At 59.7% G+C, this 19,920-nt stretch overlaps 1 protein-coding gene across 2 annotated transcripts in view; it reads right to left on the bottom strand.

Moving 5' to 3' along the window:
• The window catches only part of SYMPK (symplekin scaffold protein), a 36,670-nt gene that overhangs the window by 16,335 nt on the left and 415 nt on the right, over positions 1 to 19,920 (bottom strand). For both annotated transcript variants that reach the window (XM_065859393.2, XM_071800791.1), the window contains exons 2-11: positions 19,155 to 19,271; positions 17,610 to 17,675; positions 17,440 to 17,493; positions 16,120 to 16,193; positions 15,773 to 15,899; positions 13,967 to 14,216; positions 11,216 to 11,386; positions 7,333 to 7,572; positions 4,128 to 4,282; positions 1,433 to 1,583 (exon numbers count right to left, since the gene is read on the bottom strand). In XM_065859393.2, coding sequence (XP_065715465.2) covers positions 1,433 to 1,583; positions 4,128 to 4,282; positions 7,333 to 7,572; positions 11,216 to 11,386; positions 13,967 to 14,216; positions 15,773 to 15,899; positions 16,120 to 16,193; positions 17,440 to 17,493; positions 17,610 to 17,675; positions 19,155 to 19,262 — 1,396 coding nt within the window. In that variant the 5' untranslated portion in view covers positions 19,263 to 19,271. The remainder of the gene's footprint in view (positions 1 to 1,432; positions 1,584 to 4,127; positions 4,283 to 7,332; positions 7,573 to 11,215; positions 11,387 to 13,966; positions 14,217 to 15,772; positions 15,900 to 16,119; positions 16,194 to 17,439; positions 17,494 to 17,609; positions 17,676 to 19,154; positions 19,272 to 19,920) is intronic.

Genomic DNA, 19,920 nt, shown 5'->3' with positions numbered 1-19,920 from the left:
TGGGGTCAACGTTGGGGGGTTTTGGATCAATGGGGAGGGTTTTGGGTCAACGTTGGGAGGTTTGGGGTCAACGTTGGGAGGTACTGGGTCAATGGGAGGTGGTTCTGGGTCAATGGGGGGTGGTTTTGGGTCAATGTTGGGGGGTTTTGGGTCAATAGGGGGTAGTTCAGGGTCAACGTTGGGGGATTTTGGGTCAACATTGGGAGGTTTTGGGTCAATGGGGAGGGGTTTAGGGTCCATTGTGTGGTTTCGGGTCAATGTTGGGGGGTTTTGGGTCAATGGGGATGGTTTGGGGTCAACATTGGGAGGTTTTGGGTCAATGGGGGATGGTTTGGGGTCAACGTTGGGGGGTTTCGGATCAATGGGGAGGGTTTTGGGTCAACGTTGGGAGGTTTGGGGTCAACATTGGGAGGTACTGGGTCAATGGGAGGTGGTTCTGGGTCAATGGGGGGTGGTTTTGGGTCAATGTTGGGGGGTTTTGCGTCAATAGGGGGTGGTTCTGGGTCAACGTTGGGGGATTTTGGGTCAACATTGGGAGGTTTTGGACAATGGGGAGGGGTTTAGGGTCCATTGTGTGGTTTCGGGTCAATGTTGGGGGGTTTTGGGTCAATGGGGATGGTTTGGGGTCAACGTTGGGAGGTTTTGGGTCAATGGGGGATGGTTTGGGGTCAACGTTGGGAGGTTTTGGGTCAATGGGGGATGGTTTGGGGTCAACGTTGGGGGGTTTTGGATCAATGGGGAGGGTTTTGGGTCAACGTTGGGAGGTTTGGGGTCAACATTGGGAGGTACTGGGTCAATGGGAGGTGGTTCTGGGTCAATGGGGGGTGGTTTTGGGTCAATGTTGGGGGGTTTTGGGTCAATAGGGGGTGGTTCTGGGTCAACGTTGGGGGATTTTGGGTCAACATTGGGAGGTTTTGGGTCAATGGGGAGGGGTTTAGGGTCCATTGTGTGCTTTCAGGTCAATGTTGGGGGGTTTTGGGTCAATGGGGGATGGTTTGGGGTCAACATTGGGAGGTTTTGGGTCAATGGGGGATGGTTTGGGGTCAACATTGGGGGGTTTTGGGTCAATGGGGGATGGTTTGGGGTCAACACTGGGGGGTTTTGGGTCAATGGGGGATGGTTTGGGGTCAACATTGGGGGGTTTTGGATCAATGGGGTTGGTTCTGGGTCAATGTTTGGGGGTTTTGGGTCAACATTGGGGGATTCTGGGTCAACATTGGGAGGTTTTGGGTCAACGGGGAGGGTTCTGGGTCAACGTTGGGACGTGGTTCTGCATCAACGGGGAAAAGTTTGGTCAATGTTGGAACGTTGTGGGGTTTGGTGTCAATGGGGTTGGTTCTGGGTCAACGTTTGGGGGTTTTGGGTCAACGCTGGGGGCTTTTGGGTCAATGGGGAGGGTGGGGACAGAGATGGGGCCAGGGGACAGACAGACCCGGTCCCAGCCCGGCCGCCGTCATCTGGGTGGCCATGAGACGAGCCAGGTGCTTGATCTGCGCGGCCGTGCCGGCCGACTCCACCGGCGTGTAGGTGGCCTGGAAGGAGGCGGGCATGGCCTCGGGGAGGTACACCATGCTGATCAGGACCTGCAACGGCGGGACGGCAGGTTAGAGCCCCCAAAAGTGTCACATTGTCCCCAAAGTGTCACATCATCCCCTCAAAGTGTCACATCATCCCCTCAAAGTGTCACATTGTCGCCTCAAAGTGTCACGTCCCCCATGGTCATGGCCGTGGGGAGGACACCATGCTGATCAGGACCTGCAACGGCGGGACGGCAGGTTAGAGCCCCCAAAAGTGTCACATTGTCCCCAATGTGTCACATCATCCCCTCAAAGTGTCACATCATCCCCTCAAAGTGTCACATCGTCCCCTCAAAGTGTCACGTCCCCCATGGTCATGGCCTTGGGGAGGACACCATGCTGATCAGGACCTGCAACGGCGGGACAGCAGGTTAGAGCCCCCAAAAGTGTCACATTGTCCCCAATGTGTCACATCATCCCCTCAAAGTGTCACATCATCCCCTCAAAGTGTCACATCGTCCCCTCAAAGTGTCACGTCCCCCATGGTCATGGCCGTGGGGAGGACACCATGCTGATCAGGACCTGCAACGGCGGGACAGCAGGTTAGAGCTCCCCAAAGTGTCACATTGTCACCAAAGTGTCACATCATCCCCTCAAAGTGTCACATTGTCCCCTCAAAGTGTCACGTCCCCCATGGTCATGGCCTTGGGGAGGACACCATGCTGATCAGGACCTGCAACGGCGGGACAGCAGGTTAGAGCCCCCCAAAGTGTCACATTGTCCCCAAAATGTCACATCATCCCCTCAAAGTGTCACATTGTTCCCTCAAAGCGTCACGTCCCCCATGGTCATGGCCTTGGGGAGGACACCATGCTGATCAGCACCTAAAACGGGGGGGGACACCACATCAGAGCCCCCCAAAAGTGTCACATTGTCCCCAAAGTGTCACATCAACCCCAGAGTGGCACATCAGCCCCCCAAAGTGTCACATTGTCCCCTCAAAGTGCCACATCCCCCATGGTCATGGCCTTGGGGAGGACACCATGCTGATCAGCACCTAAAATGGGGGGGACACCATGTTAGAGCCCCCCCAAAGTGTCACATCGTCCCTGAAGTGTCACATTGTCCTCAAAGTGTCACATCAGCGCCCAAAAGTGTCACATCAACCCTGAGTGTCACATCATCCCCCAAATGTCACATCGTCCCCCCAAAAGTGTCACATCCAAAGTGTCACATCCAAAGTGTCACATCCTCCCCCAAGTGTCACAAAGTCCCCCAAAGTGTCACATCAACCCCAAAGTGTCACATCGTCCCCAAAGTGTCACATCATCCCCAAAGTGCCACATCAACCCCCAAATGTCACATCCCACCCCAGAGTGTCCTGACCGTCCCCGACGTCACATCCCACCCCAGATGTCACATAGTCCCGCCAGATGTCACATCCCACCCCAGCGTGTCCTGACCCGTCCCCAGATGTCACATCCCACCCCAGATGTCCCATCCCACCCCAGTGTCCCGACCCATCCCCAGATGTCATATCCCACCCAGAGTGTCCCAACCCATCCCCAATGTCACACCCCACCCCAGATGTCCCGACCCATCCCCAGATGTCCCATCCCACCCCAGATGTCCCATCCCACCCCAGATGTCCCATCCCACCCAGAGTGTCCCGACCCATCCCCAGATGTCATATCCCACCCAGAGTGTCCCAACCCATCCCCAATGTCACACCCCACCCCAGATGTCCCGACCCATCCCCAGATGTCCCATCCCACCCCAGATGTCCCATCCCACCCCAGATGTCCCGACCCATCCCCAGATGCCACATCCCACCCAGAGTGTCCTGACCCATACCCAATGTCACACCCCACCCCAGATATCCCATCCCACCCCAGATGTCACGTCCCACCCCAGTGTCCCAACCCATCCCCAGATGTCACGTCCCACCCCAGATGTCCCGACCCATCCCCAGATGTCCCATCCCACCCAGAGTGTCCCAACCCATCCCCAATGTCATACCCCACCCCAGATGTCCCGACCCATCCCCAGATGTCCCATCCCACCCCAGATGTCACATCCCACCCCAGATGTCATACCCCACCCCAGATGTCCCATCCCACCCCAGATGTCCCATCCCACCCCAGATGTCCCGACCCATCCCCAGATGTCACATCCCACCCAGAGTGTCCCGACCCATCCCCAATGCCACATCCCACCCCAGATGCCACATCCCACCCTAGATGTCACATCCTACCCCAGCGTCCCAACCTGTCCCCAGATGTCACATCCCACCCAGAGTGTCCTGACCCATCCCCAATGCCACATCCCACCCCAGATGTCACATCCCACCCCAGTGTCCCAACCTGTCCCCAGATGTCACATCCCACCCCAGATGTCATATCCCACCCAGAGTGTCCCGACCCATCCCCAATGTCACATCCCACCCCAGATGTCCCATCCCACCCCAGATGTCACATCCCACCCCAGATGTCCCGACCCATCCCCAGATGTCACATCCCACCCAGAGTGTCCTGACCCATCCCCAATGTCCCATCCCACCCCAGATGTCCCATCCCACCCCCGATGTCACCCCCGATGTCCCCGTCTGACCAGGTTGGCGACGTTCTCGGGCGTCAGCAGCGGCTGCAGGAACTCGGCCGTGATGTCGGTGTCCGAGGGGGCGCTGGCCGGGCCGCCCCCCTTGGGGACGGTCACCGCTGTCACCTCCAGGTCCTTGTCCTCGTCATCCTCGCCCAGGGGGGGCTCTGACACAAACGGGGTCACCACCAGGACATGGGGACCCCGGAGAGGGACTTGGGGGGGTTGGGATGCCACCACCTGTCCCCAGTGTCCCCAGGAGGGATTGGGAGGACCTGAGGGACACTTAATGCCACCACCTGTCCTCATTGTCCCCAGGAGGGACTGGGAGGACCATAGGGACAATTAATGCCACCACCTGTCCCCAGTGTCCCCAGGAGGGACTGGGAGGACCTTAGGGACACTGGGAGGACCTGAGGGACACTTAATGCCACCACCTGTCCTCATTGTCCCCAGGAGGGACTGGGAGGACCATAGGGACAATTAATGCCACCACCTGTCCCCAGTGTCCCCAGGAGGGACTGGGAGCACCTTAGGGACACTGGGAGGACCTGAGGGACATTTAATGCCACCATCTGTCGCCATTGTCCCCAGAGGGCTACCAGAAGAACCTGAGGGGCACTCAGTGCCACCACCTGTCCCCACTGTCCCCAGGAGGGACTGGGAGGACCTGAGGGACACTGGGATTAGCTTACGGACATTTAGTGCCACCACCTGTCCCCAGTGTCCCCAGGAAGACCGTAGGGACACTGGGAGGACCTGAGGGACATTTAGTGCCACCACCTGTCCCCATTGTTCCCAGGATGGACTGGGATGACCTTAGGGACACTGGGATGACCTGATGGACATTTAATGCCACCACCCATCCCCAGTGTCCCCAGAAGGACCTGATGGACATTTAATGCCACCACCTGTCCCCAGTGTCCCCAGAAGGACCTGGTGGACATTTAATGCCACCACCTGTCCCCATTGTCCCCAGGATGGACTAGGATGACCTTAGAGACACCAGGATGACCTCATGGATATTTAATGCCACCACCTGTCCCCACTGTCCCCAGGAGATACAGGGGTGACCTTAGGGACAGCGGGATGACCTTATGGACACTTGATGCCACCACCTGTCCCCAGTGTTCCTGGGATGGACTGGGAGGACCATGAGGGACACTGAGATGACCTTATGGACATTTAATGCCACCACCTGTCCCCAGTGTCCTCAGAAGGACCTGATGGACATTCAATGCCACCACCTGTCCCCAGTGTCCCCAGGAGGGACTGGGATGACCTTAGGGACACTGGGATGACCTTATGGACACTTAATGCCAGCACCCATCCCCAGTGTCCCCAGTGTCCCAAGAAGGACCTGATGGACATTCAATGCCACCACCTGTCCCCAGTGTCCCCAGAAGGACCTGATGGACATTCAATGCCACCACCTGTCCCCAGTGTCCCCAGAAGGACCTGATGGACATTTAATGCCACCACCTGTCCCCATTGTCCCCAGGATGGACTGGGAAGACCTGAGGGACACTGGAGGACCTGAGGGACACTGGGATGACCTTATGGACATTCAATGCCACCCCCTGTCCCCAGTGTCCCCAGAAAGACCTGGTGGACATTTAATGCTACCACCTGTCCCCAGTGTCCCCAGGATGGACTGGGATAACCTTAGGGACACTGGGATGACCTTATGGACACTTAATGCCAGCACCCATCCCCAGTGTCCCCAGTGTCCCCAGAAGGACCTGATGGACATTCAATGCCACCACCTGTCCCCAGTGTCCCCAGAAGGACCTGATGGACATTTAACGCCACCACCTGTCCCCATTGTCCCCAGGATAGACTGGGAAGACCTGAGGGACACTGGAGGACCTGAGGGACACTGGGATGACCTTATGGACATTCAATGCCACCACCTGTCCCCAGTGTCCCCAGAAAGACCTGGTGGACATTCAATGCCACCACCTGTCCCCAGTGTCCCCAGGATGGACTGGGATAACCTTAGGGACACTGGGATGACCTTATGGACACTTAATGCCAGCACCCATCCCCAGTGTCCCAAGAAGGACCTGATGGACATTCAATGCCACCACCTGTCCCCACTGTCCCCAGAAGGACCTGATGGACATTTAACGCCACCACCTGTCCCCATTGTCCCCAGGATGGACTGGGAAGACCTGAGGGACACTGGAGGACCTGAGGGACACTGGGATGACCTTATGGACATTCAATGCCACCACCTGTCCCCAGTATCCCCAGAAAGACCTGGTGGACATTTAATGCTACCACCTGTCCCCAGTGTCCCCAGGATGGACTGGGATGACCTTAGGGACACTGGGATGACCTTATGGACACTTGATGCCACCACCTGTCCCCAGTGTTCCTGGGATGGACTGGGAGGACCATGAGGGACACTGAGATAACCTTATGGACATTTAATGCCACCACCTGTCCCCAGTGTCCTCAGAAGGACCTGATGGACATTCAATGCCACCACCTGTCCCCAGTGTCCCCAGGATGGACTGGGATGACCTTAGGGACACTGGGATGACCTTATGGACACTTAATGCCAGCACCCATCCCCAGTGCCCCCAGTGTCCCCAGAAGGACCTGATGGACATTCAATGCCACCACCTGTCCCCAGTGTCCCCAGAAGGACCTGATGGACATTTAATGCCACCACCTGTCCCCATTGTCCCCAGGATGGACTGGGAAGACCTGAGGGACACTGGAGGACCTGAGGGACACTGGGATGACCTTATGGACATTCAATGCCACCACCTGTCCCCAGTATCCCCAGAAAGACCTGGTGGACATTTAATGCTACCACCTGTCCCCAGTGTCCCCACGATGGACTGGGATGACCTTAGGGACACTGGGATGACCTGATGGACACTTAATGCCACCACCCATCCCCAGTGTCCCCCAGAAGGACCTGATGGACATTCAATGCCACCACCTGTCCCCCGTGTCCCCAGAAGGACCTGGTGGACATTTAACACCACCACCTGTCCCCATTGTCCCCAGGATGGACTAGGATGACCTTAGGGACACCAGGATGACCTCATGGACATTCAATGCCACCACCCATCCCCATTGTCCCCAAAGACCCACCAGTAGAACCCAACTCACCACCACCACCCACCCCATGCTGAGCACCAGAAGAACCCAAATCACCTCCAGCACCACCACCACCCATCGTCACCATCCTCATCCTCACCGATCTTCATCTTCTTGAGCGCGGCGTCGGGCTCGTCGCGCGGGCGCTTGCGGGCGTCGCGGGGGCTGGGGAGGCTGCGGGCGATCTCGCTCTGCTGGGTGCCCAGGTCCACCAGCAGCGTGGTGATCTGCGCCTGGAAGTCGCCCGAGGCCGGGTGGCGCAGCACGCTCAGGAGGTGCAGCTTCAGGTTCTTGCGCACGCTGCTCACCTGCGACTTGGCCAAGGTGGGCGGGAGGTTGGCTGCGAGGGAGAGGGACAGCGTGAGGGACACTTGGGGACACTTTATGGACACCTATGGACACCTGGAGTCAATGGGTACCATGGTTTGGGTGGCATCAGATGGAGGTTCCAAGGTCTTCAAGATGCTGCTCGACTAAGATTGGGCAGGTTGGCCAAAAGCATTGAGGGGGACACCTGAGGACACTATTATGGACATCTGGGGACACTTTTATGGACACCTGGGGACACTACTAGGGACACCTGGAGTCAATGGGCACCATGGTGTGGTGGCATCAGATGGAGGTTCCAAGGTCTTCAAGATGCTGCCCACCTGAGACTTGGGCAAAAGCATTGGGGGGGACAGCGATAGGGACACCTGGGGACACTATTAGGGACACATATGGACACCTGGGGATGTCTGGGGACACCTGGAGTCAATGGGCACCATAGTTTGGTGGCATCAGATGGAGGTTCCAAGGTCTTCACGATGCTGCTCAACTAAGACTTGGCCAGGTTGGCCAAAAGCATTGAGGGGGACACCTGAGGACACTATTATGGACATCTGGGGACACTTTTATGGACACCTGGGGACACTACTAGGGACACCTGGAGTCAATGGGCACCATGGTGTGGTGGCATCAGATGGAGGTTCCAAGGTCTTCAAGATGCTGCCCACCTGAGACTTGGGCAAAAGCATTGGGGGGGACAGCGATAGGGACACCTGGGGACACTATTAGGGACACATATGGACACCTGGGGATGTCTGGGGACACCTGGAGTCAATGGGCACCATGGTGTGGTGGCATCAGATGGAGGTTCCAAGCTCTTCAAGATGCTGCTCGACTAAGACTTGGGCAGGTTGGCCAAAAGCATTGAGGGGGACACCTGGGGACACTATTATGGACACCTGGGGACACTTTTACGGACACCTGGGGACATTACTAGGGACACCTGGAGTCAATGGGCACCATGGTGTGGTGGCATCAGATGGAGGTTCCAAGGTCTTCAAGATGCTGCCCACCTGAGACTTGGGCAAAAGCATTGGGGGGGACAGCGATAGGGACACCTGGGGACACTATTAGGGACACATATGGACACCTGGGGATGTCTGGGGACACCTGGAGTCAATGGGCACCATGGTTGGGTGGCATCAGATGGAGGTTCCAAGGTCTTCAAGATGCTGCTCAACTAAGATTGGGCAGGTTGGCCAAAAGCATTGAGGGGGACACCTGGGGACACTATTATGGACATCTGGGGACACTTTTATGGACACCTGGGGACACTACTAGGGACACCTGGAGTCAATGGACACCATGGTTGGGTGGCATCAGATGGAGGTTCCAAGGTCTTCAAGATGCTGCTCAACTAAGATTGGGCAGGTTGGCCAAAAGCATTGAGGGGGACACCTGAGGACACTATTATGGACATCTGGGGACACTTTTATGGACACCTGGGGACACTACTAGGGACACCTGGAGTCAATGGACACCATGGTTGGGTGGCAACAGATGGAGGTTCCAAGGTCTTCAAGATGCTGCCCACCTGAGACTTGGGCAAAAGCATTGGGGGGGACAGCGATAGGGACACCTGGGGACACTATTAGGGACACATATGGACACCTGGGGATGTCTGGGGACACCTGGAGTCAATGGGCACCATGGTTGGGTGGCATCAGATGGAGGTTCCAAGGTCTTCAAGATGCTGCTCACCTGAGACTTGGGCAGGTTGGCCAAAAGCCTTGAGGGGGACACCTGGGGACACTATTATGGACACCTGGGGACACTTTTACAGACACCTGGGGACATTACTAGGGACACCTGGAGTCAATGGGCACCATGGTGTGGTGGCATCAGATGGAGGTTCCAAGGTCTTCAAGATGCTGCCCACCTGAGACTTGGGCAAAAGCATTGGGGGGGACAGCGATAGGGACACCTGGGGACACTATTAGGGACACATATGGACACCTGGGGATGTCTGGGGACACCTGGAGTCAATGGACACCATGGTTGGGTGGCATCAGATGGAGGTTCCAAGGTCTTCAAGATGCTGCTCACCTGAGACTTGGGCAAAAGCATTGGGGGGGACAGCGATAGGGACACCTGGGGACACTATTAGGGACACATATGGACACCTGGGGATGTCTGGGGACACCTGGAGTCAATGGGCACCATGGTTTGGTGGCATCAGATGGAGGTTCCAAGGTCTTCAAGATGCTGCTCAACTAAGACTTGGGCAGGTTGGCCAAAAGCATTGAGGGGGACACCTGGGGAAACTATTATGGACATCTGGGGACACTTTTACGGACACCTGGGGACACTACTAGGGACACCTGGAGTCAATGGACACCATGGTTGGGTGGCAACAGATGGAGGTTCCAAGGTCTTTAAGATGCTGCTCACCTGAGACTTGGGCAAAAGCATTGGGGGGGACAGCGATAGGGACACCTGGGGACACTATTAGGGACACATATGGACACCTGGGGATGTCTGGGGACACCTGGAGTCAACGGGCACCATGGTTTGGTGGCATCAGATGGAGGTTCCAAGCTCTTCAAGATGCTGCTCAACTAAGACTTGGGCAGGTTGGCCAAAAGCATTGAGGGGGACACCTGGGGACACTATTATGGACACCTGGGGACACTTTTATGGACACCTGGGGACACTATTAGGGACACCTGGAGTCAATGGACACCATGGTTGGGTGGCAACAGATGGAGGTTCCAAGGTCTTTAAGATGCTGCCCACCTGAGACTTGGGCAAAAGCATTGGGGGGGACAGTGTTATGGACACCTGGGGACACTATTATGGACACCTGGGGATGTCTGGGGACACATAGAGTCAATGGGCACCATGGTTTGGGTGGCATCAGATTGAGGTTCCAAGGTCTTCAAGATGCTGCCCACCTGAGACTTGGGCAAAAGCATTGGGGGGGACAGCGATAGGGACACCTGGGGACACTATTAGGGACACACATGGACACCTGGGGATGTCTGGGGACACCTGGAGTCAATGGACACCATGGTTGGGTGGCATCAGATGGAGGTTCCAAGGTCTTCAAGATGCTGCTCAACTAAGACTTGGGCAGGTTGGCCAAAAGCATTGAGGGGGACACCTGGGGACACTATTATGGATGCATGGGGACACTTTTATGGACACCTGGGGACACTATTAGGGACACCTGGAGTCAATGGGCACCATGGTGTGGTGGCATCAGATGGAGGTTCCAAGGTCTTCAAGATGCTGCTCAACTAAGACTTGGGCAGGTTGGCCAAAAGAATTGGGGGGGACAGGGTTAGGGACACCTGGGGATGTCTGGGGACACCTGGGGACAAGGGACACCATGGTTTGGGTGATGGAGAATCCTCAGGAGATGCAGCCTCAGGTTCTTCCAGATGCTGCTCACCAGGCCAGTTTGGGGAGGGACCACTTGGGGACCTCTGGGGACATCTGGGGACACCTGGTGACACCGGACACCGCGTTCTGGGTGGCATCAGCGTCCATCACCCTCAAGGCTGCTCCAGAACTTGGGAGCATTTGGGGCCATGGGAACCTCAGCCGCTCCGTTCCCATGGGTGACGATGACTTTGGGGTGGGTGACGGTGACACTGGGGGGGGTGACAGTGACACCGGGGGGGTGACAGTGACACCAGGGGGGTGACACTCACCGTGCAGCGTCTCGTAGGCCTGGATGACCTCGGCCATGAACATGGGGCGCTGGCGGGCGATGGAGGCCAGCGAGCCCAGCGCGGCCGTCAGGTTGATGCTGGAGATGGCCGGGTGGACCATGAACTTGAGCAGCTGCTCCAGCGCCGCCTTCCCCTCCTCCCACAGCACGTCTGGGGACACGGGACACAGCGGGGGACACGTGAGGGGACAGGTGGGGGAAATGGGGGAACATGGCGGGGGACACAAGGGACACATGGGGGAAATGGGAGGACACATGGGGGGGACACATGGGGAAATGGGGAACACATGGGGGTGACACAAGGGACACATGGGGGACATGGGGGGACACATGGGGACACAAGGGGGAAATGTGGGGACACATAGGGGGACACATGGGGAAATAGGGGACACATGGCGGGGACACAAGGGACACATGGGGGACATAGGGGAAATGGGGGGACACATGGGGAAATGGGGGGACATGGGGGGGACACATAGGGGACAAGGGGGGACACATAGGGGGACACATGGGGGTGACACATGGGGGACACATGGGGGGGACACATGGGGGACACATGGGGGGACACATGGGGGGACACATGGGGGGACACATGGGGGTGACACAAGGAACACATGGGGGAAATGGGGGGACACATGGGGAAATGGGGGGACATGGGGGGGACACATGGGGGGACACATGGGGGAAATGGGGGAACATGGGAGTGACACAAGGGACACATGGGGGGGACACATGGAGGACATGGGGGAAATGGGGGGACACATGGGGGTGACACAAGGGACACATGGGGGGGACACAAGGGACACATGGGGGACATGGGGGGACACATGGCGGGACACATGGGGAAATGGGGGGACATGGGGGGGACACATGGGAGACAAGGGGGGACATGGGGGAACATGGGGGGAGACATGGGGGGACACATTGGAGAAACGGGGGGACATGGAGGGGACACAGAGGGGACACATGGGGGAAATGGCGGACACATGGGGGGACACATGAGGGGGACACATGAGGGGATACAAGGGACACATGGGGGGGACACAAGGGGGGACACATGGGGGGACACATGGGGGGACACATGGGGGGACACAAGGGGGAAAGGAGGGACATTGGGGAAATGGGGGGACATATGGGGGAAAGAGGGGGACACATGGGGGACATGGAGGGGACACATGGGGGAAATAGGGGGACACATGGGGGACACATGGGGGACAAATGGGGGACATGGGGGGACACATGGGGTCATGGGGGGGACACAGAGGGGACACATGGGGGAAATGGGGGGGACACATGGGAGGGACACGGGACACACGGGGGGAACGTGGGGGGAACAAGGGAGGATGCTCGGCTGGGTGTCACCCCCAGTCTCAGAGGGACCCCCCAATCCCACAGGTGACCCCCAATCCCATATGGACCCCCCAATCCCACATGGACCCCCCAAATCCCACAGGTGACCCTCAAATCCCACATGGACCCCCCATTCCAATGGGTGACCCCTAATCTCATATGAACCCCCCAATCCCACATGGACCCCCCCAATCCCACAGGTGACCCTCAAATCCCACACGGACCCTCCATTCCAATGGGTGACCCCTAATCTCATATGAACCCCCAAATCCCACAGGTGACCCTCAAATCCCACATGGACCCCCCATTCCAATGGGTGACCCCCAATCCCATATGGACTCCCCAATCCCATATGGACCCCCCAATCCCAGAGGGTCCCAAATCCCAGAGGGATACCCCAATCCCACAGGTGACCCCCAATCCCACATGGACCCCCCAATCCCATATGGACCTCCCAACTCCACAGGTGACCCTCAAATCCCACATGGACCCCCCATTCCAACGGGTGACCCCCAATCCCATATGGACTCCCCAATCCCACATGGACCCCCCATTCCAATGGGTGACCCGCAATCCCATATGGACCCCCCAATCCCATATGGACCCCCCAATCCCACATGGACCCCCCAATCCCATATGGACCTCCCAACCCCACAGGTGACCCTCAAATCCCACATGGACCCCCCATTCCAACGGGTGACCCCCAATCCCATATGGACCCCCCAATCCCAGAGGGTTCCAAATCCCAGAGGGATCGCCCAATCCCACAGGTGACCCCCCAATCCCATATGGACCCCCCAACCCCACAGGTGACCCTCAAATCCCACATGGACCCCCCATTCCAATGGGTGAACCCCAATCCCATATGGACTCCCCAATCCCACATGGACCCCCCATTCCAATGGGTGACCCACAATCCCATATGGACCCCCCAATCCCATATGGACCCCCCAATCCCAGAGTGTCCCAAATCCCAGAGGGATCCCCCAATCCCACAGGTGACCCCCAATCCCACATGGACCCCCCAATCCCACATGGACCTCCCAACCCCACAGGTGACCCTCAAATCCCACATGGACCCCCCATTCCAACGGGTGACCCCCAATCCCATATGGACCCCCCAATCCCATATGGACCCCCCAATCCCATATGGACCCCCCAATCCCACAGGTGACCCTCAAATCCCACATGGACCCCCCATTCCAATGGGTGAACCCCAGTGGGTGACCCCCAATCCCATATGGACCCCCCAGCCCCACAGGTGACCCTCAAATCCCACATGGACCCCCCATTCCAATGGGTGAACCCCAATCCCCTATGGACCCCCCAACCCCACAGGTGACCCCCAACCCCACATGGACCCCCAGAGCCCCACACTCACTGTATTTGATGTAGGGGTGGTCCTTGGGGATGCGCTCCAGGCTGATGTCGCCCTCGTGGCGCTTGGGGACGTCGGAGTCGGGGACGCGGGGGGACAGGGTGACAATGAGCCCCTCCACGAACTTGATGGCGTGGGTGCGGACGCCGTCGTTGTCCGAGTCCAGCAGCAGGATGATGTCGTTGGCCATGGCCGTCACCAGCTCCCAACAGGCCTCCTGCAGCTCGCTGATGACCTTGGACTTCACCATCCACTGCGGGACACCAGGGGTTAATCCTGAGCCAGCACCCATGGGTGACAACCTCAGAACCCATGGGTGACACCCCCAGAACACAAGGGTGACGCCAACACCCAGAGGTGACCCCCAACACGCCTCCCACAGGTCGCTGATGACCTTGGACTTGACCATCAAGTGTAGGGGGCAAGGGGTTAATCCTGAGCCAGCACCCATGGGTGACAACCCCAGCACCCATGGGTGACACCCCCAACATCCCCACAGCACCTATGGGTGACACCCCCAGCACCCATGGGTGACACCTTCAGTACCCAAGAGTGACACCCCCACAGCACCTATAGGTGACACCCCCAGAGCACCTATGGGCGACCCAGCACCCATGGGTGACACCCCCAACATCCCCACAGCACCTATGGGTGACACCCCCAGCACCCATGGGTGACACCTTCAGTACCCAAGAGTGACACCCCCACAGCACCTATAGGTGACACCCCCAGAGCACCTATGGGCAACCCAGCACCCATGACTGACACCCCCAATATCCCCACAGCACCTATGGGTGACCCAGCACCCAAGGGTGACACCAACGCCCATGGGTTGACACCCCCAGGAACCCCCACAGCACCTATGGGTGACCCAGCACCCAAGGGTGACACCAACACCCATGGGTGACACCCCCAGAACCCCCACAGCACCTATGGGCAACCCAGCACCCATGGATGACACCCCCAACATCCCCACAGCACCTATGGGTGACACCCCCAGCACCCATGGGTGACACCCTCAGTACCCGAGAGTGACACCCCCAGCACCCCCACAGCACCTATGGGTGACACCCCCAGAGCACCTATGGGTGACCCAGAACCCATGACTGACACCCCCAATATCCCCACAGCACCTATGGGTGACCCAGCACCCAAGGGTGACACCAACACCCATGGGTGACACCCCCAGAACCCCCACAGCACCTATGGGCAACCCAGCACCCATGGGTGACACCCCAAACATCCCCATAGCACCTATGGGTGACACCCCCAGCACCCATGGGTGACACCCTCAGTACCCGAGAGTGACACCCCCAGTACCCCCACAGCACCTATAGGTGACACCCCCAGAGCACCTATGGGCAACCCAGCACCCATGACTGACACCCCCAATATCCCCACAGCACCTATAGGTGACACCCCCAGAGCACCTATGGGCAACCCAGCACCCATGACTGACACCCCCAATATCCCCACAGCACCTATGGGTGACCCAGCACCCAAGGGTGACACCAACACCCATGGGTGACACCCCCAGAACCCCCACAGCACCTATGGGCAACCCAGCACCCATGGGTGACACCCCCAACATCCCCACAGCACCTATGGGTGACACCCCCAGAGCACCTATGGGCGACCCAGCACCCATGGGTGCCCCAACACCCCTCCCGCAGCTCACCGATGACCTTGAACTTGTCCACCCACCGTGGGAAGCGAGCGGTTAATCCTGTCCCAGCCCCCATGGGTGTCACCCCCAGCCCCCCCCCAGCACCCAAGGGTCCCGCAGCACCCATGGGTGCCCCCCCTCACCTGCAGGGCCACCTTGTAGAGCTGGGTCATGGTCAGAATGGCCTTCTTGACCACGTTGACGTTCTCGTCCTTGAGCAGCATGTTCAGGTTGGCAATGAGCTTGAGCAGCAGCTCGATGTCCCGTTTGCTATGGGGGGGCACCCATGGGTGGGGGGGAGCACCCATGGGTGGGGTGGGGGGCGCAAATTAGTGCGTGGTGGGGTCACAAACCCGCTCCCCCATCACCCAAAGCAGAGGATGCTCAGCACCTCTCCACCCCACAATGGGGCAACATCACTTTGGACCCCCCAGGAGCACCCATGGGTGCTGCCCCCCCCACCCATGGGTGCCCCCCCCCGCCCCCTCACCAGGCCTCCTCGATGAAGCCGACCACGAACTTGCGCACTTCGATGGATTTGTCGGCCTGGAAGGCGATGATCTCCTGGGGGGGGGGACACAAATTTGGGGGGTCAGAACCAAGGGGAGTCAGGATGGGCCCCCCCAGATCCATGGGTGGGTCCCCAGTTCCATGGGTGCCCACCCAGGTCCATGGGTGCCCCCCAGATCCATCCTGCACCCCCCCTCCATCTCAGACTCCCCAAATCCATCCTGCACCCCCAAGTACATCCCAGCCCCTCCAAATCCATCCTGCACCCCCCAAATCCATCCTGTGCCCCCCAATCTATCTCAGCCCCCCCAATTCATCCCAGGTCCCTCAAATCCATCCCAGACCCCCCCCAATCCAACCCAGCCCCCCCAAATCCATCCCAGCCCCTCCAGGTCAATCTTGCACCCCCAAATCTATCCCAGCCCCCCAAATCCATCCCAGGCCCCCCAAATCCATACTGCCCCCCCAAATCCATCCCTACCCCCCAAGGCCCATCCCACCCCCCCCAAATCCACCCCAGCCCCCCAAGTCCATTCAACCCCCCCCAGGTCCATCCTGCGCCCCCCAATCCATCCCACCCCCCAAATTCATCCCAGGCCCCCAAAGCCCATCCTGCACCCCCAAATACATCCCAGCCCCCCCAAATCCATCCTGCACCCCCAAATCCACCCCAACCCCCCCAAGGTCCATCCCAGCCCTCCCAAATCCATCCTGCACCCCCAAATCCACCCCACCCCCCCCAAGGTCCATCCCAGCCCCCCCAAATCCATCCTGCACCCCCAAATCCACCCCAACCCCCCCAAGGTCCATCCAAGCCCCCCACAATTCATCCTGCACCCCCAAATCCACCCCAGCACCCCGGATCCATCCAAACCCCCCCCAATCCATCCCAACTCCCCCAGTCCACCCCAGCCCAGCCCCCCAGGTCCATCCTGCACCCCCAAATCCATCCCAGCCCCCCAGGTCCATCCTGCACCCCCAAATCCACCCCAACCCCCCCCTCCAAATCCATCCTGCACCCCCAAATCCATCCCAGCCCCCCCAACTTCATCCCAGGCCCCCAGGTCCATTCTGCACCCCCAAGGTCCATCCCAGGCCCCCCAATCCTTCCTGCACCCCCAATCCTTCCTGCACCCCCAATCCATCCCAGCTCTTCCAAATCAATCCACCCCCCCCCCAATCCATCCCAGCCCCCCCAAATTCATCTCAGGTCCCCCAAATCCACCCCAGCCCCCTCAAATCCACCCCAGCCCCCCCAAATCCACCCCAGCCCCCCCAAATCCGCGTGTCCCCCCCTCACATCCAAGAAATTGTCCAGCAGCGTGGGGTCCTTGTTGATGATCAGCTCCTGCACCTGCGGACGGACACACGGACCCGCTGGGGACAGGGGGACGGACAGAGGGACCCGCTGGGGACAGAGGGACATGGGGACCCCCCCGCCTCGCCGTGCCCCCCCCCCGGCCCCCCCACCTGCTTGAGGAGGCTGATCTTGGTGTCGGTGCCGATCAGCGCAGCCTGGTTCAGCAGCTCCACCACCTGCGGGGACACGGGGGGGTCCCCAATGTCCCCAGAGCCGCCGCGGCCACTTGGGGGTCAGCAGATCCCGGGGGGTGGATCCTGATTCCCCCCCCCTCCCCTAGGATCCAGCTGCTCTTCCCCATCACAGAGCCCCCCAGCAGATCCCAGTCCCCCCAAGCAGATCACACCCCCCCCCCCCCCCAATAGATCCTGGTTCCCCAGCAGATCCCACTCCCCCAGTAGATCCCACCCCCCCAACAGCAGATCCTGGTCCCTCCAGCAGATCCCCCCCCCCCCCCCCCCCCCCCCCCCAGTTCCCCCAGGAGATCCCCCTATTAGATCCCAGTTCCCCAGCAGATCCACACACACACACACCCCCAGCAGATCCCGGTCCCCCCCAGCAGATCCCGGTCTCCCCCAGCAGATCACACACACACACCCAATAGATCCCAGATTCCCAGCAGATCCCACTCCCCCAGTAGATCCCACCGCCCCACCAGTAGATCCTGGTCCCCCCAGCAGAGCCGCCCCCCCCCCCCCCCCCCCGGAGATCCCCCCACTAGATCCCAGTTCCCCAGCAGATTCCACACACACACACACCAGCAGATCCCGGTTCCCCTGGCAGATCCCACCCCCCAGTGGATCCCCCCCAGCACATCCCACCCCCCTCACAGATATCCCCCTCCCCCTGAGCAGATCCCCACATTAGATCCAGTCCCCCAGCAGATCCTCCCCCTCCCCCCAAGCCTATCCCCCCCCAGCAGATCCTGCCCCAACCCCCCCCAACTCAGCTCCCCCACACAACCCCCAGCAGATCCCGGTTCCCCCAGCAGATCCTCCTGCAGATCCTGGTTCCCCCTGTAGAGCCCCCCGCCCCCCCCCACAGATCCCAGGTCCCCCAGCAGATCCCCCCACCCCACCCCACCAGATCCCAACCCCCCAGTGGATCCCCCCCCCCCAGTGAATCCTGGTTCTCCCAGCAGATCCTGGTTCCCCCTGTAAATCCCACACCCCCCTTCCCAGTGGATCCCAGTTCCCTCAGCAGATCCCCCTCCCTCCTCCCCCACAGATCCCTCCCTGCAGATCCTGGTTCCCCCTGTAGAGCCCCCACCCCCCCCCCCAACAGATCCCAGCTCCCCCAGCAGACCCCCCACACACCCCAGCAGATCACAACCCCCCAGCGGATCCTGGTTCCCCCAGCAGATCCCCCCTGCCCCCCCCAGCAGATCCTGGTTCCCCCTGTAAATCCCACACCCCCCTTCTCAGCGGATCCCAGTTCCCCCAGCAGATCCCACCCCCACCCCCTCCGCCCCCCCCACTGATCCCCCAGTGGATCCCCCCCTGCAGATCCTGGTTCCCCCTGTAGAGCCCCCAACCCCCCCCCCAACAGATCCCAGCTCCCCCAGCAGACCCCCCACACACACCCCAGCAGATCCCACCCCCCTAGCAGATCCCGGTTCCAACAGATCCCAGCGGATCCCCCAGAGGATCCCGCACCCTCTCCGAGGTGCTCAGCCCGTCTCCGCCGCTCTCGTCCTCGCTGAAGAACTGCGAGGCCACGCTCATGCGGGGGGTGGGACCCTCCGCCCCCCCCAGGCCCGCCATGGCCGCCACCTGCGGGGGACAGGATCTATAGGGGCCTGGGCTGCCCCATATGGACCCTGGACACTCTATAGGGCCCAGACACTCCCTATACGGCCCCTGGATGCTCTAGAGGGGCCTGGGCTACTCACAAAGTCCCATATGGCCCCTGGACGCTCCACAGGGGCCTGGGCTGCCCCATAAGGCCCCTGGACGCTCTATAGGGCCCAGACATACCCCATATGGCCACTGGATGCTCTTGAGGGGCCTGGGCTGCCCCATAAGGCCCCTGGACACTCTATAGGGACCTGGGCTGCCCCATATGGCCCCTGAATGCTCCACAGGGGCCCGGGCTGCCCCATACAGCCCCTGGACACTCTATAGGGCCCAGACATACCCCATATGGCCCCCGGATGTTCTAGAGGGGCCTGGGCTGCCCCATATGGACCCTGGACACTCTATAGGGCCCTGGGCTGTCCCATATGGCCCCTGGACGCTCTATAGAGCCCAGACACTCCCCATATGGCCCCTGGATGCTCTAGAGGGGCCTGGGCTGCCCCATATGGCCCCTGCACGCTCTATAGGGCCCAGGCATGCCCCATATGGCCCCTGGATGCTCTAGAGGGGCCTGGGCTGCCCCCAAAGCCCCATATGGTCCCCAGACACTCTAGAGGGGCCTGGG

The sequence above is a fragment of the Patagioenas fasciata genome, chromosome 33 (genome assembly GCF_037038585.1).
Source record: "Patagioenas fasciata isolate bPatFas1 chromosome 33, bPatFas1.hap1, whole genome shotgun sequence".
In the NCBI taxonomy this organism is placed as follows: Eukaryota; Metazoa; Chordata; class Aves; order Columbiformes; family Columbidae; genus Patagioenas; species Patagioenas fasciata.
This window is presented reverse-complemented; position numbering and strand designations above follow the sequence as displayed.